This window comes from Amphibalanus amphitrite, unplaced genomic scaffold (assembly GCF_019059575.1).
Source record: "Amphibalanus amphitrite isolate SeventyFive unplaced genomic scaffold, NRLGWU_Aamphi_draft 000626F_arrow, whole genome shotgun sequence".
In the NCBI taxonomy this organism is placed as follows: Eukaryota; Metazoa; Arthropoda; class Thecostraca; order Balanomorpha; family Balanidae; genus Amphibalanus; species Amphibalanus amphitrite.
Window position 1 is genome coordinate 37,116 of NW_024882120.1, and position 18,385 is coordinate 55,500.

An 18,385-nucleotide genomic window follows, 5' to 3' on the forward strand; every position below is an offset into this window, starting at 1 on the left:
GTTCTAATTCATGCGTTGTGAGGAAATTGAGGTGCCATTGAGATAACATCTTCATTGTTGACTCTTTCTAGATGATTTTACTAGCGTGATTTTAGCCGTTATAGCACGTAAATGCTGACATATATGCATGTCTGGTTCATTAACGTTCCGGATCCATTACACTACCTAAGCCATTCCACCGGCACTCGCCCGACTCCCGAGCCCCTGTTTGCGGCCATCCAGTTAACTTTCATTCATATCATCCCTGTCCCTATCTGGGATATCTGGGCGGTCGCCCGCGGCGCGCCTGTCTCGTCTCTGGAGCGCCACTCTTGCCCCCAGCTGCGCCACGGGCGCCGCGCTATCAGGACTGGTTCAATATGGCGGTGCGTAAATATGGTGAAAGCTGCCTTCTCTAAGTGGCGAGTATGCAGCTATTAGGGGATGCAGGGGCGGCTGGGAAGAGGGAGATACAAAGACAGAGAAGACCGGTAAGAGTAGGGTAGGGTGGCATTTGGACTGTTTTGCAGTCGTATTGCTGCATTTCTGTTGAAGTGCGTGCTTTATTGATTGGGACTATAAAGAGTCTTACTCTAATATACCCGAATTCTTGTCATGCTTAGGTAGGTAGGTATATTTTCCCGAGAATTCGGTCATATCAAATATGTTGAAAACCATCATCATTTTCCTAATGACGGTAAACGCTTTGAAAAAAAAAAAACTTTAAAAAATAATATAAAAAGATGACCTATATCAAAATAATGAAATAGACCACCTTTTCTGTTCAATAGGTAGATTATTCTCTTTCGCAGATTCCTAGCTACAGGTCAATTACTTCTCGCTCCACCCCAAAGCTCAGTTACTGACATTCCCGTTTTGGACGTGACCGAGTTCCCGCTCCCAGCTTCACCCTTCCTCTCGTAATCTGCCGACCCCAATCATACTCTCGTACCAGGACGGCGACTTAATAGCGCGTTCTGATAATAACACTCTGACTCTCAGCTCGGTTGATGACAGTCACCCGAGCACCGCCCACTTTCACTCGCCGTCCGTCACATTTCGTGACGCGCCGGCATCGTCGTAGCTGCATCGCGAGCGTCGCCGCGCAATCAGCTGGCTACTCAGGCGGTGTGTTCCGGCCGCTGGAAGCATGTTGAATGGATGTGTGATTAGTCTGGTATTGTGCGCTGGAGACGCACGGAAGGAGGGCGATGGTGGTAAAGTGAAAACTTGAGACGCGCTCGCACAGGGGCGAGAGTGAAATACGGCGTCTGTTTGACGGGAAGTGTGGAGTGTTTGTGCACACGCGAGACTGTTTGAGTTTTGAGTTAGAGTGTGAGTGCAAAGCTTCTCACCAAGTGAGAGTCTCCGAGTGGGCATATCAGTTTTTTCTGGTTGCTTCTACCGTTGTCGAGGATAATGAATCATGCGTTATTGCATCTATCTTTTTTAAAATGTGATGTTTAACGCTCATCATCATAAGAGAAAAATGAATAAAGATCGGGCTTGGCTGCCCTTCAGCAAATCTAGATAACAGCGAAAATGCGCAGTTTCATTATATTCTGATTGCGGCACCTATGCTTAAACTTCCGAAATATTCAAACCCGTTGCTGTTGCATCTGTTGCGTTTATTGCAGCATCACCCAGCTGCGGGCGGGGCCGGGTATAATGATGTTCCTGACCAGGTTCACTGAACTGAACTGCACTGAACTGCCAGCTGGCTGATGGGACCGTTTGCTTCCTGCTTCGTAAACCACGTCCACGCCAGCTGGGTGTGACCAGACTGACGGCCGCCAACTGTCGTTTGATGAGCGTGATGGCACTGAACGGCTCATGGCGCTGCCCGAAGGCGTGTCATTGTATCATGGAGACTAAGGGGGTGACATTTGGTTTTCTGGTCCACTAAAACTGTAGGAACAGTTCTCTCAGATGTTATCGGTAGATCGGCTTGCTCGGAACCGCTCATAGTACTGATTCCCAGCTTATTGTTTATTGTATCACTGAGGCTTAGGAGTGACATTTGATTCGAGATCCTCCCAAACTGTTGGTAAGATCGCCGTCTCACGGAACTTACCACTCGATAGTGATGGGAGAATCGACCATCTCTTCCTCTAAAGGACCACCCGAGTGTTGTTCGGGTAGCACACTCCCTGGACAATCCACCCAAATGAAGCGAAACTATATCGATCGATATCGGTGAAGAGACATCGGAAAACAGCGCACAGAGAAACCTGACTTCGAGAAGATCGCGGCAGAGATTGAGCGGCTCTGAATCGGCTCTGGACGATACCGTGTGCCTTTGGAGGAGCGACGCATGGGAAAGTGCCGCCTTTTCGTGGCTGTCCGTAGCTCGGCGTGGCCGAAAGCGTGCCGAAATTAGAATACAATAGAGCTCCGGAGAGGTTGGAGTTCGGTCACGAATGACGGGATGGTGACTGGGAGAGCTGGGATGATTGGTCGTGGGTGCACTCGGGACCATCCGTTCTGTGGGGATGGGAGATGAACTGGGAGTCAGTGGCCTCATTCAACATTCGTGGAGGTTCAACATTCGTGTGTGCGTACAGAAAAAACACTCATCCGTCCTTTATAACTAAATGTGATACTAAAATACCAACATTACATATATGGCAATCCTACATAGGAGTGGAAAATACATAAATACAATACAGTGGAAAATAAATAAAAATAGAGTACAGTGGAAAATAGGAGTGGTTAAAGTAAATGGAATCACTGGCCAAACTCCCTCACTATTTGGGCGCCTTCGTCATCCATGAAAATCAACAAGTCTCAATACCCCTGCCAGCAGTCAGCACTGGCTTCAATTCAATGCATCGCTTTCAATGCCCGCCGCTTGGCTCTGTCTTGCCAGTCTATTTCTTTCAGCGGAGGGCGATCCGTCAATACCTGCACCGGGTCAGGTAGGGTTGACCGGGACGGTGCGATCGTGTTCAATTAGTGCAACCTGCGTGCACTCTTCACCACGGGGGCGTATTGGATGTCTTGGCCAGGTCATGAGCTGAGAGTTTCAACGCCTCTCTGTCGCCATTAATAAGCGTGGCAGGGTGTTACGTGGATGAAAGAGCGGTTATCAGCAACACTCTGTGGCAATTGCAAGATGCGGCCTTCTAACGAATTGCTTGAATTGCAATATACACCTGGAAATGGCTTACATCGAGCAAACGGCAACATTTGTCTGATGTGTTATTCGCAGAATGTGCTCATTATTATCGTAAAACTCCGGGAGATCCGGTCCAGTCATCCTTTCTCACACCATGTTGTGTTGAGGCGGGCTCTGCTAGCTATAGAATCGTCAGGTCATGGGAAGAAGGAAATGGAAATGAGAGGAGAGGATAGGAGAGGACAGGAGAGGAAAGGAGAGGAGAGGAGAGGAGAGGAGATGAGAGGAGATGAGAGGAGAAAATAAAGGGAAGAGTGAAAAAGGAAGAAGAGCAGGGGCAGCAGGGCAGAGGAGAGAAGACAAGAAGAGCACAAAACAAAACATAGAGCAGAGGAAAGAAAGAGAGAGAGAGAGAGAGAGAGAGAGAGAGAGAGAGAGAGAGAGAGAGAGAGGAGCGCAGAGCAGAGCAGAGAGGCAGTCCCGGAAGGCGGGACGACGCGGACAGCCACTGTGTTGTAAATCGGCCGCCTGATAGGATGATTACTGGCCGGGCCAGCGTCCAGTAACTCATACACCACTTCCCAGTCGGCACTGATCAATATTGGGGCCGATAAAAACCCAACTGCCGACACAATTAGATCATCGATCTTCCGAAGTAGCCGCTATAACTCACAATCACTACAGAGGGGGATGTGGGGCTTGTTCTCTTTCCAGCAGGCATCAGTTATCCATGGAATGGTATGCCATCCGACTAGTTGAGCTAGACTTCACAGTATAGATGCAAAATAGACTCCGTGACGCCAAGCAAGTGTGCAATTATTAGCTGAGCTGGGTAGCTAAGAACGAGGGGTGATTTAAATGTCAGATAGAAGATGATTACTGGCTAAACCCTTCATGAGAAAATAACGGCCATGCTAGCATCCGTATTCTTTGTTACTGTCACATTCATTCTCGATATCCTACTTAGTTACCACAAGGGTGTACCACATCCTCTCCTCTACTTTCTCATCTTCCCTCCCATCCCGTCTGATGGAATAACACATCAGGACGTCATCCTGTTGACAGCCATCACTGATTGACGTATTCAGGTCCTGTCGTCCTGCCCTCCCTCCCGGCGGCTGCTGGTACGTAATTAATGCTGTCCAGTGTTCTGGCGAAGGCGCAGTGTGTAATCAATGCTGGCTGGTGCGCTATAGTGGCTTAGTATGTTATTCAAACTTTCCCGTATACTAGTGTGATCATATTCACTATTAAATTTTAATTATATCCCCGGCTGAATCCCTCGAGGCAGAAGACGTCTGGATTCACAAAGAGACCCACCCGTTTCTCGGGCTATCTCGGGTTAAAGTCGAGGTAATTCCCCCAAAATAACCATTGCCTTTACATTTTTCCCTTACCTTTATCCCGTAATTGTGTATACGTCCACTGGGAAAATATCACATCACCCCTACACTGAGAAAGGAAAAAACCGTTATAGCGTCCATGGGGACGCGGTGCTGCGTCTCCTCTAAGCACCGTCTGATGGACGGCTAGGTAGCGAGCCGTAGACCGCATCGGTACGGGTGGCGGCGTCGCGGCCATCGGCGCGGCAGCGGAGGCGGCGGGGCAGTGGCAGTCAGTCTGAGTCGAGAGGTGGCGCCGGGCGGACGGTGGACGGTGGACGGTGGACGGTGGATTTTGGATGGTGGAAGGTGGACAGTGGATGGTGGGCGGTGGACGTTGGACAGTGGACGGTGGAAAACCCTGCTGTCAGTTGCAAGAACATAACGGCCTGACTTTGGTTACATTAGAAGCATTCGTTGCCGCTGTCTGAGGAACGGGCTTCTGTGGAAGATCAAGTTTGACCAGCGTAGAAGTGCATCCGGTGGATAAATACTTCTCCCTTCAAGTTATAAGGAGACAGAAAGCGGATTCAGTGGATAATCGTGCGCGAACGATCCATTGCGGAATCCGACTGAGAGAATTGGCAGCGGAGGAAAGACAGGAGTCAGGCGATGGTCATCATCAGGGACATTATTGGCATGGATTCGATCATGGTGAGCTATACAAAAGGTGGTGGATATGTGGGCCGTTCATAGATATTTATAATTTTGATTGTAATTGATTTTAAAATAAACATCTTGAAGACTAGAAAAGTGGCGTACTGAAAGCATCTGCTGCAGAGATGCTCTTGATGCAAATCACCACAGTCACAGCCTTCGAGATATGTTTTCATTCAAAATTTCGACATTTTTTGTCTTGCCCTCGATCATTAGAGCCTTTCCCCTCCTAATATGATAGCATTCTACTGACGTGATTTCAAATTCGTAGTCATTTTTTTTATAATTTCCAACAAGAGTAACAAAGCGGATGCAATCTTACAGCATCGGTGCTACCTTATTCCACGCAGTTGCAGCCTCCGAGATATTGGTGCTATGCTACAACCCACTGTTGCAGTCTCCAGTATATATATATTGTGGTGGTGATATCGTACTTCCTGCGTTGCAGTCTCTGTACTTTTGGTGATACGCTCTTGTGCAAAGTTGCAGTCTCTGGTAAAATTTGCGAGATTATCCTCCGTCCATTGTAGTTTTCGCACTTGTTGTGAAACTGTTTGTACTTGATGCACTTTGTCATGTTACGTTACACTGCGGGCAATTTCAGGGTGCCGTCAGCGTCGCATGGTATTCCCCGTAATCTATCTTGTGTAGAACTCGTATAAGCATAGTATATTACCTGCTCCTCAGTGTATAAAAATACAGCTAAACCCCAGTATTCCATCAATCACTTGTTGCATCGCCAACCAACCGTTAAAACAACAACTTCCTAACCGCCATCCCACAATACATAACTGGTCTTGTGTACTTCGTGACCGTTTGGCGTTCATCTCCCGAAGTCGCGCTCACCGAACCGTATCACGGAAGGCGCTGTAAGCGGCGGTGATCCGTGACGTTAGCGTGGCAGCGCTACTGAGTACAAAGGCACTCGGATAGGGCCGGGTGGTGCCCTAACGGTGGACGCGAGTACCGTACTGTTGCCTTTATCGATGGTCATAGTTGAGATGGGGTGGAGGGGGATGGAGGAGGGAGGGAGAGAGAGAGAGAGAGAGAGAGAGAGAGAGAGAGAGAGAGAGAGAGAGAGAGAGAGAGAGAGAGAGAGAGAGAGAGAGAGAAAATATGATGGTAAAAGGAGACGATACAGGAAAGAAACGCTCTACAGTTCATAATTCTCAGTAGAATGGGTAATGCTAACACTACTAAAAAGGGCATTGTTATCCCCCGTTTTTTTTTCTTCCCCGTTGAGGTAAGCCAAATCGGTGTGTGAAATAACGATCCCTCAGCCATCACATGGAGCCAACACCTTCAGTGGCTCGGTGACGCTCCACCAGCCCTCACCCTCCCTCCTATTATGCAGATCCTCGTGACCCGAGGTCACCGATGACCAATCAGCGGGGCTTTCTCCCGGCCCGAGGTGCTACTGTTTAGGTCTCGACTGCTGCCTCTTCTTGGCTTCTGCCGCCGCCTTCCTCCCACTGCCGCCTCATTAGTTAATCGCCGATGAAAGTTGAGATGAGTGTGGTTTACCCCCGCGGCGGCGGGCCAGGAGCGAGGGACCTTGGTGCGGACAGGGTCGGTTCTGGGGATGCTGGTGTGATCGAATTCACACACTGGGAGTGGGTTTGCCATCCCGTTCCGGTGTGAATTATTTGAGAATTGAGATCGATAATTACCTCTTCCGAACTAATAAAAGGATGTTTTCACAATATTATCGGTCAGAAGTCTATATTTTTGCGTTGTTTTCAGCATGAGATGGTCACATATTTGAGGACATCACCTCTTAGGACGCCTGGCCCCATAGTGCTCTCGGTCCCTATGACGTGACCGAAAGATCGGCCGGTCGTGCGCCGGGCCCGCTTAGCCGGCACTCGACCCCTGATTGGGAAACATTGGCGGACCACCGCGTGCGATGAATTCCGACGACACTGATGGATTGATATTCGGTGGTTAGATGAAAGGCACTTAGTAGATTTATCTGTGAGCAATTGTGGCTCATTTCGTGTAAACACAAAATGATGGCCAATTTTCATTGAGCATGTCTGAAATCGATCGATTGCGCTTAGTATGGTTCTCTGAATGCGTAAACGGTTGTTGCCCTGGGATAGCGCTTTATGTATTTTACTTATTTAGGCTGTAGTTGCCATGTAAGCTTATATTGCCTAATTCGTCTACCATATAGGTGCTCTCTGCAATGTGTTTATTTACCAAATTAATCGCCAATCAACTGTAAGTTCATGCATGTTTCCATACCCCCTTTGTCCCTTTACTCTTCCATCTTAATTCTTGCAGTCCAATCCCTCACAATCCCACCGCTCATCCCCACACACAATCCTCCGTCTATTTAACTGTGTGTCATCTCAGCTACGTTATTGTCCCGCCTCCCCTCCTCCCCCTTCCCCCACCATGTTTGTCGGCGGTCGTTCTTGCGTGGCTGTTCTTTCTGCTCCATCCGCCTGCCCGCGTGCTCGCTCGTCTCGGGTGACCTTTCGTGACCCCTACCGTCCGCGACGCGTGACAATTCGCTCTGTCGGGTCGCCGCGCCGGTCAACCGTAACGCGTTGGCCACGGTCGAACCACTGACCTCAGTTCAGCCCCGAGGCGAATAGTGGGGTGAGGATAAGTACCGGTCTGCAGTTCAATACCGTGACGACGTCTTAGTGTCGATGGGACTGGACAACAAAGGATGGGTAGGAAGGGGTGTGATACTTGGGGTCTCGGGATAATTATAGCCATAGCAAGAGTGGCTATTGTGAGATGGCACAGTGCATGGGTGGTCTATCACTTACGCTTCATTTGTTTTGAAAGCAGCAATGTCGGTCCGTAGAGCACTATTTTTCAATATGTAATATCTGTGTATGGTAGTGTGAATGGCATGGATTTATAGGTTCGATACCATGGTGGTTTATAGGTTCCACATCTTGTGAATGTGATGCTTTTTATTTCTTGCTTCAGATTGCATGACAACGGAATATCTTCCGGAAGGTATGCTATAGGTTAACTCATCGGGGAAGGGCACCCGCATTAATTTGTCAATGTTATAAGCAAGTTTTGATGTCAACATCTGTGCTTTTTCACACTTACTAGATGGGTCACTCTTTGCGTAATGACACACAGACCCCATTCATTCGTGTCACATGGCTTTGTGCATGCGTTAGTGGCGCGGTCACGTGATATTGCGGTCATTTCATTTCGTGACCTGGGAGTCCCAGTGACCAAGAACATCCCGGGACTGGCCACCTGACTTATACAGGCGCCAGACGCGTCACGCAACTGACCAAAATTACACCGTCACCGCTTGCATGGCATGTGGTCATCTAAAAACGGTAGAATTGGTAACTTTCTAACACTTATCCTACTGCAAAACAGAGGTGAAGGCAGGCGGCCAAGCGGTTACGATTTCTCCGACCAATTAGCTCAAAGTGAGCTGCAACTGCTGACATTAGTCGGGCTGCGCATCTATTGACACAGAAGTCTAATCACTCTAGGCATTTCCTAGCGTTCGAACTCTAGTTTAGACTGACTATAAAAAAGGCCATGAAATAGAAAGAACACCGCTTAGTGCGTGTGCAGATGCTGTGTGCCGTGTGGGGTCTCCAGGCTCATGTTTAAACGTATTCCAATGTGGTAATCCGTATGTGGAGCAGTTCCACATGAGATGCTCTCCATCAGTCCCAGAGACGGATGGGCCAATTGAGAGGTTTTATTTCTCCTACTTGATGAATCGAAGATGTGCCCCGACGGCGGGCCCATCGCCGACGAAAATAAATCACACGGAATTCAATCTATCTGGGACAGAATCGTTATCGCCTGTCGAAGAATCGGGCGCCGGCAGAGGCGTAGCCAGCGACGACTTTGGGGGAGGCGAGACAACCTTGGAGACCGGAAGCAAACTTTGGACTAAACAATCTGAAAAAATCGCAACGATTTATTGAGTAACCTTGTGGATAATTTAGAACTAAGCCGATGAGGTTAACGGGATAGCCATTGTGCCCCGATATTTCCATTCTGTGTCGTCTATTCGTTGGGTGTTCTGTGAAGTTAAGCCCTGGGTATGCGCGTGATCACCCCAATGAGTGGCCTCCTGTTGTGATATCAATAACGTGGCGCCTGGAACCTAAAGCGGCTCGCCACATTAGGAGTTTGGTTCGCCGATTTATCACGTGTCGACAGCCAATTGGCCCTGTGTGCGCTGGGAGAGACGAGGCGTGCTTATGAGCGCACAGTCGCTTTGGTCAGGCGCAGGAGCGCGCTATGAGATGAACGTTAGCGTGGATGATAATAAAACTAAAGTGAGTAAACAGCTAAACTAAACAACTAAAAATAATTCAACTTTTAAAAATTATCAAACTTTCAATGCTGGATTATGTTGTATTGCTGTGTTGTGTAGATTGCAAAACATAGTTTATCGGGTAAAGGCACAGTGGTTATGCAAAACAAAATGCTATTTTTACAAGCGCCTTTGCTATGTAATCTGCGGAACTAATTTGGCTTTGAAGTTATTTGACAGCATCGATGCTCCAAATTTACACTTTCAAGGTGCTGAATGGTGGCATAAATTACCAAGCGCGTCGATATTGCCCCATTTCATTCAGCTACTCCCCACCTTCCGAAAACCTTGCCAACTCCAATCACATGATTGATGTGCGCCATAATGAGGTCACACGCGCCACCTCGACCATCACGGCGCGACGATCACGGCTCCCCGCCGCGCCAGAATCGTATCCGATCGATGAGCGTGATCTGGCGCGCCGCTGGACGTCTCTGGTGCGCCGATATCGTCTACGGTGCGCCGATATCGTCTCATATGGCTCGCCGCCAATCGATAATGGGGGTGGTGGCGTCATTATAAAGTGTAATTGGCCCGGGGTTCTGGTGGAGACGAGCCGGCGGCAGTGGCTGACGGATCTCGGTCATGGAAGGCCCAGTCGGCCCGCTTTGTTCTTCTCTGAGCCGAACAGAGGTCGCTAATTCAGGTTTTGGCTAGTTACAGACAGTGGAGAGGGCTACTGTCTGCGTAAATTGGGTATTCAGGAGCTTCATGAAGTATGATGGTCTTTTGGAGAAGAATCGTGTTGAAACATCATAAGTGAACGGTGAAACTGGGACATAGCTGTATATTGCACAAACCTATTAAAATCAGAACAGCTCCGACAGTCGAGACCGAGACAAATACCTTCGAATGTTAAGTCTGGAGATTTTTCATTTAGGAGCAATGGGTAAAATTATAAATTGAACATTCCAAAAAATTATATTTGGATCTCGCCATTTGAAAATTGTCCTGCTGCTATGATGTGGCAAATCCTGCGGAACATTATCGTAGTATTTGTCTTATGCCTGTTCTACTTCAACCTGTTGAGTGCTGGACCCCCCCCCCCCCCCTCGGTCACGTCACCCAGTCTGAAACGCAGCGTCCTGAGTTTAGATAAGTCAGTCGTTCATATTTCTCAAGCAGTGGCAGCTCAACTCTTCACAAAACAGTCTCCCAGCCTTTCTCTCCTGTCTCATACAGTTTCTCTCGTTCTAAACCTGTACTACTCTGCCATATTTCATCTAAATCTCATGCCAGATTTATATACTTGTTTTGTTACGGTAGTGGAAAACAACATCAGCTGCTTCAACTGGCACTAAAAAGGTAAATCGTGAGTCAAATGACCATTGACTAGTCGTGTCTAGCTCTTGAAACCGTTCTGGCCGAAAAGACACCCTATTGCTCTTAGTTTTCCTCGCTGCACCGGTGACTTGCAAGGCCACGCGTGGTCCAAGCCTTGGTCCAAGCGGTGTCAAACATTCCTCGAGTCGTAGCGAGCGATTCAGACTCGTGAACCATAAGCCCACGTGCAGTTTAGGGAGTGGGAGCCTGCTGATTGCAGTGTTTTCCCCGTCTACGGAGAGGATTTGCTCTGTTGATCTCGATTGCATGACTGCCATGATAAAAGTTCACGTGGTTTCAAGGTGTTTTGCAGTCGCGTGATGCGTTTGCTCTCGAGAAAACTGACAGGAAGAGAAGCAATGCATCATAGGCTTTATACTGGCTTTAGAATTATGGACACTCCTGCTTTTAAGCATCACGTAATTAGCTGATATTGGATAATATTGTTGCAGTGTTATTTCTTGCCAGGGCTGCATACACTTAGTTCCGTTAATCATGCTCCTCTTACAGTGCGCTTCTTGCAATAGTCCTCATAAAGCTTCAACTCCACTTGGAATAGCTGTTCGCGTGGATGTTTGCTGTTTGTCACACGCCCACAGTTGTTACACAGCGAAATGTTTACGTCCGTGACGAACGCGATGAATCCGTGACACACCCGTGCATCCGTCACGCTCGAGCGGAGTGGCGTGCGGTGCAGATGCGGCCAGTGACCCGTTACGTGATATTTATAACAGCCTGTCATCCAGCTGCTGACTGTCGCCTGTACCCAGGGTCCAAGGCTGTGAAATTTGATCAGACTGCTGGACAAGGTATAATAACTAGGATAGAGAGGTAAAGGTAGAGAGAGATAGGAAGAGACAGAGATATAGAAAAAGAGAGGAAGTGTCAGAGAGAGAGAGAGAGAGAGAGAGAGAGAGAGAGAGAGAGAGAGAGAGAGAGAGAGAGAGAGAGAGAGAGAGAGAGGAGAGAGAGAGAGAAGGAAAGAAAGGGGAGAATAGGGAGAGAGAGGAGGAGTAGATAATAAAGACAGAGGCAGAAGCACAGAGAGACTGATGGAATTGGAAAGAGAGGAGTTATAAAGATTCTGCCATAAACCTTACTGTACCGTTTTGTTTAGATCTTTACGAGCCTCCGAACTCGAATCTCTCGCTCGCTCATCTCCCGTTTACGGTCTTGATTGGTCTAAAGTACCCTGAGAGCGATGGACCGCGGAACTGCCCCGGCCGTTAGTACGAACCGGACCGGATCGGACCGAGACCAAACCGTTTGTCACATCGTGGACCGGACCGTTTAGTGTGGACCGGACCGTTTATTGAAGAGGGCCCGCCGTCACGCCTGGTGGACAGGTCACAAACGGTTTGGCGGGTCATGGTAGGTTAGAGTTGACAGATGTGAGGTAGCGGAATGGTGACAGGTGATGACAGGTATTGTCAGGATGACGGATGATGACAGGTGGGCATGGGTGGTGTCGGTGTCACCGTACAGTGGCACCCATTCCGGTGTTCCGGTGTAGGCACGAGTTTGACTTTGGGTGCCAATTGAAAGTCGTAGGAAACTTGAGAGGCAGATATGACTGGGACTTATTAAAGCCGTAAGCCGTAATCGCCACGCCATATGTGGAAGGCTTTTGGTGTCAATACATACATACATACATACATACATACACGCGCTGTGGCCAAGCAAGCAACATGTTGGTAACACAGTGGTCAGAAGTGCTCTATTGGCAGCAATAAATATGTTAGGGCCAAGTAAAGCTGCATATACCACGACACGGTGTATTGTGCAGCTTTACTTGGCCCTGACATGTGACACGTTGAACTGATGGTCAACCGCGCTGGCCCTGTGACCTGACACAGTGACCCGAAGATCTGACGCACTGACCCTATGACTGGTCAGCGGACCTTCTCGTACTTCTGAGCTCATCTTGACCCCTACTTCTATCGTCTCGTCTCAAACGCTGAGCGACACGCATGTTTCCATCTGCTTCAATCACCCGACGCAGCTGGCAATGGCCCATTGCGCCGGTGTTTACAATTCTATTGGGCAGTTTGAGTCGATTGAGAGGCAAGGAGTGCTGAGAGCGAGTGGTAGGTCCAAACTGACAGCCTGGGTCAGGAACGAACTGATGGCCGGGCGATGGCCTGAGCGCGACAGGATTTATGGAAGTGATCTTTGGCCTCAAAGTAAAGGCTGGTGTGATGTGATGTATCTATTCATTTATCTGCATTTAAAGTTTTTTCCTGTTAAAAAAGGAAGTGCGCTAAGTGCTTTGTTGAACGGAACCCGCATTCATTTTCCTATTTGCCTTTCGCATACTTCCTCTTTCCCACCAAACACACACATCACCCACACTTTGATCCCAGATCTAACCACTATACACACTTTTCACTTTGCGTCTCCGTCTCCGTAAGCTTCGTGTTCCTGGTATAAATGGTCCTTTACTTAGACCGGAAGTAGGAGCGTTAGCCACGCCAGCTGTTACCTAAAGTGACGTCTTTACGGCACTTCCTGACATCGCTCACACAATGAAGTGGTCTGACCTGTTTCCACTAGACGAATCACAAGGTGAACGGCCCCAAAACACTGCGCGGGATGCTGTTATGGCATTAGAAAAATGTGCCATTAGGATTTCACGCTTCCATTGTATTCGCTGGCTATATTTTACCGTAGACAATGCCATCCTGTAAGGTCTGGATCCGTAAACAGTACGCTAGCGGAGCTCAACTGATGTGCTTTCAACTGTTCTCCAGCGTGCAAAACTGTCGTGTTCAGCTCATTTTTGGCCATTCGAAGCATTGCAATCTGTTATTACATTATCCTTGACATGCTATGACGTTAGGTAAGAACATACCACAGCTGGAAAAAAACTTAAAGCACAGCATGGAAGCGTGAAATAACTAAAAAGCGGAAAAGAAAGCAATGCAAACAGGGTTACCTTTGTTGTGCTGAAGTGGAAGCGCGAAGCGAAAGTAAACACCATTAAATCTACAGAAAACGATAATAAAAAGCGATCACGATGGCACAAGGAATGAAGAGCAGCTTTGCATAAACACGTCATTTCATCATGGCAGTGCATTACCAACTTGCCCTCGATGGGTTGCTATAGTGCCAGTGCCACGACTCTTGCCTGGATGGGTAAATAGGTTCGAGTGTTCCGTACCCACCTCATACTCAGCGTGGGAGCCTGGCGCGACATGGATGGTCCTGGTTCAGTGGCCAGTTTCACTGCCCTCAGTGCGGCCGTGGGAACTAGGAAGCTCACGTCAGGAACAAACGCTATGGGTAGTTACAGGCCGTGTCATCTAAATAGCCATCCCTACCTGCCTAGGCTATCTACACACTAGAGTTCCACTCCAGTGCCTTATAGCTTTGTCAGGTGTGCAAGCATACGAAATGACGTATGTTTTTCTCTTCTTTTCAGGAACTTCGCCCGCCTCTCTACAATGCCGAGGACTACATCGTCGGTCTGCGGAAATTCGGCAAGAAAGGTGGCACCAAGCTCTACATTGAGGGATCCGAAGTCAAAGAGAAAGAAGGAAAGAAGGAGAAGAAGAAGAAGGATAACAAGTCTGAGCGCAGCAGCAAGCAGGAGATGTCGATGAGGCAGTTCTCCAACGTCTCGGAGCTGCTGAAGAAGCTGAAACAGGACCTGAAACTCTCCTTCCCGAGGTGAGTCAATGGGAAGAGTTTACTTTGTATATAATGCTGAGCCAAAGATGAAGATAAAAAGAAATCTTCGTTTAACCGCATGCTTTCTAGCTCAAACGTATCAATCAAACGTGAGTTTATGTACATAAATGTTCGCTTTTAGGTCCGAATTTAGTTCGCTTGTTTTTCAGTAGCCGCGAACTATCGATGGCGTGCTTGAAGCATGCTTGAAGTGTGCTTGATTCAAGAAGCTTTATGTATGAAACACTTCACCTTTTTTGTCGCTATCATTCGTCACTATTCCGTTATCCAGTCAAGTCCGATAAATTCCCCTGGTCTCATGTCAATGATCCCATACGTGCCACAGCCGTCACTGCGACCATCCTGGCGCACTGTAGTGCGCCATCTGCCGCCTCTAACGGCTCCTAGGCCGGCAGTTGAATTGGTCTCAGACCGGACCGTGGTGAAGCATAGACAATCAGGGACAATGTGTATTCATGGACGTGCCGTGGGGCGGCGATGGGCGGTGTAAGGGGGGTTGGGGAGGGGAGGGGAGGGAACGGCCGAGTGTTTTACGGTGCAGTGCGAGGCTTGGTATGACGACGCGTGTGTGATTGTTGACTGGTGGGGCCAGGGGACTTTGAAGTGGTTCAAAACGGTGCTTTAAATAACAATTATATAGGCAAAGAAGAGGAACAAAGGAATATGAATGATATAGGGGGAGGAACAAAAGAATATGAATAATATTGGGAAGACACATTCACTGCAGCGATTTTGTCACGGATATCGCCCCAAACAGTGCGCACATCGAGCGCCCTAGATCAGTGTTCGCCATGGGCCGGGCCAGCCCAGTGGGCTATGGGCTGGGCTGGGCTACGGGCTGGGCTGGGCCCTCAGATATGAAGGATTGATGGGCTGTGGACGGGCTGGGCCATGAGAACTTGAAAATGGACTGAAGTGGAATAGTTCGCGACTGGGGCAAAAACCATAACTATCTTTTTATTTTGCAGTGTGCAAGACTGAAGACATACTTAATGAAGTATGCATGTTTAATATGCATTGTGCATGCTGCTCTCATTATATTTTTTCTTTCCATAATGTTAAATTCATTCATTTTTGATGGGCTGGGCCGGGCTGGGCTTTGCCGCTTTTACCGTAAACGGGCTCGGGCTGGGCCGGGCTGTGAACCCATGGGCCTGGGCCGGGCTGGGCTGGGATTTTTCGGCCCGTGGCGAACACTGCCCTAGATCTACACGAGTCAGACTGTCGCTATCGCATTACCATTCCGTATCCCACAAAGCTGATAAAACTAACTGCCATGCAGTGCCGCGTGATTTGGCTGTCATGACGTTGCGTGCCGCAGCTGTCCGTCAGCCCTTCCATTCGTCAGTAGCCGCCACCGTCGGCTCTTTACGACCAATTACCGCGCCCAGCAGCCCCGCCCCTAACTAGACAGACCCCAACCTACCGCTCAGGTCGGCTACCTCGTTCGTCAGCCGCAGAAAGCTGGAAAACAACACAAAAACGTGGGCGAGCGCGTCTCACAAAAACGGTGGACCTCATGGGTGGAGGAGAATTTAGCACCGAATAAAAGGCCACTGAGTGTGAGAGTCCATACCGCTCTGGAAAGGCTGGGACCGTTTTGAGATGTCTTATTGTCTAATTAGGCTAACTAATAGCAGTAGTATTCCATGCTTAATGCGATAATGTGATGAGCCTTAAACGGTATTGCTCTAAAAGATTATCAAGGGCGGGAATTTCCAGCTTTAGCTGACAACTAAAGTAGCTACCAAGCTGCCTTATCTGGATAGCCTGTCAACTTTTTTATTAAGAGCGGAGTTGCTAGCCTGTCAACTTAGTTGTAGGGTAAAAATCATTCAACTCCTCTTACGTAGAGTGAAGGAAATTTTTGCACTTTTATGTCAAAACCTATTTGCAACGAAAAAAAATATATATATTGAAATATTTATTGCGCGATCGTGACTGCCAAACCTAAAATACTCGTACCCCAGCAGCCACCGTGTCATAAGCATCTCAGTGCCTGTCATGTGTCGGGCTGTTCTGAAGCGGCACAGCTCTCAGAGCGAACGATGTAAAGCCGTTCGCCCTGTCCCCGTCGGCGACAGGTCAGAGGTCATGATTAGCGCTCATCTTAAAACCTTTTTGTCGAGCGCTGACAGGTTTCTCGTGACGCACTCCGCCGTTCTTGAGCGGCTGACTCGCGTCCGCACCGCGTCCCCAGCCGTAAAATCTGCCGTAAATCTATGTGGGAGCTGAATACTTTCTCTGAGGAGCGCAGGAGATGGTAAGCGCTGCTAGGGTCGGCGGCGGCGGCTGAATTGAAGGGCCTGGTTTTGGGTCGAGTGGCTCGTTTTACGTGTCGTGTGGTGACGAGAGGAATTGGCTCACGGGAGAATTGAGGCGGCTGAAGCTTACTGAGGCGACGTCAGTGGTAGTTTTGTCATAGGACAATGAATATGTCACCGACAACAGTACATTGACGTGATGTCTGACAAGCTAACCGTCGCTTTTACATCAGCACCTGAATGCAGAATGACAGTTTGCTTGATTGAGTTTGAATCGTTTGAATTTCTTGAATGTTTGACGCCTCATCTTAAATTGAGTTCAAGTGCTGATAGACGGTTTTCGTCAGCGTTTGTTGTTATTCGTTACACATCATTTGCTGCCCTTGGCATGCAGTATCCGTCCTCCAAGTGAATAAACAGTCGTGCACTGGCCACCGTGACCTTCTACGTGTTTCGTCACTCCCCGTGACTCGCCGTGACTTTTCGTGACTTGCCGTGACGAGCCGTCATCGTGTTCCAGTTTCGTTCGTGAGTTCGTGGCGGAGCCTTACGATGGCGTCACGGCGCTGTTGGACCTGCTCAAGATGATCCAGCTCTCACAGACCGATTACGCAGGTAAGAGCGGTAAGATACAGCCAGAGGTGGCAGGGAGGCAAGAAAGATCATCCAACAGGGTGGAACCACAACTTCTTTCATCGCGACGGAATTCAGCCGTCGAGCAGCCGTGTCGGTGTGGAATCGAAAGGCTGCCGTAGAAATTGCGAATGACAAAGTCCTGCTGATGAACACTCGCTGAATCTCGGTAGCTCCAACTTTCAAGTTACGAACTCTCTCAGCTCAACGCCGCTTTACACACTCACTTCTAAGTCCTTGTGCGAACCTTTTGAGTGAGCTTTTCTGTAACAGCCTATGGCCACTGCACCATTCCTCACCCCTCGAATGAGAGATTGCGTCTCAACAAAACCAGAGCACTCGTCTAACCCTCTTGAGAGAAGTGGTCACATGTTGGCACAGTTCTCACCAGCCTGTCAGTCACCGTTGAACCAGTCGGCGGTCTAAGTTTGACCGGTCGGCGGTCGTCTCGGTATGTCGATTGTCGATCGGTGCCGTACCCGGATCCGATGGGCGCGGTCGAGTAAGCGCTGTTCACGGGTGTTAGTGACGCTTCACCAGACGAGGGCGACCCGCTATACCGGAACGGAGTTAATGCGGTGGTTGGAGTCGGGCTCGAATTTGGCTTGAGCGGTAGGACCTAGTGTTACAGATCCGGATGTGGGCTGAAGAAAAGAGTACAGTCTAGTCCTCGCAAACATACATGACTGTTCGACATTGGTTTATGAAACGACCGGTCAAGCCGTTGTATTTCCATTGACTAAATAAATGTCCACAGTCACACTGACTTGTCGAAGACATGAAGACGTGTAGACAGACGACAGACAAGTAGAGTATTATGTTTCATATATGTCATTTACAGACCTGTCACAATGACCCGTCACCAAAAGGCACCCTAGCTGGACCCAACAAGACAACACGTCGTCCGAATCATCTCGCACTGACCCACCACACACATATGAACCCATCACGATGGAACCCGTCACTCTGAGTGGTTCGGTTGACCCGTCAACAGGACTCACGCTGACCGCCCGTC

The 18,385-nt window shown here is 48.8% G+C and overlaps 1 protein-coding gene across 2 annotated transcripts in view; it reads left to right on the forward strand.

Moving 5' to 3' along the window:
• LOC122363544 overlaps positions 1-18,385 on the forward strand; it is a 53,439-nt gene that overhangs the window by 24,105 nt on the left and 10,949 nt on the right. For both annotated transcript variants that reach the window (XM_043332959.1, XM_043332960.1), the window contains exons 3-4: positions 14,205-14,452; positions 17,258-17,352. In XM_043332959.1, the coding sequence (XP_043188894.1) occupies positions 14,205-14,452; positions 17,258-17,352 (343 nt within the window). The remainder of the gene's footprint in view (positions 1-14,204; positions 14,453-17,257; positions 17,353-18,385) is intronic.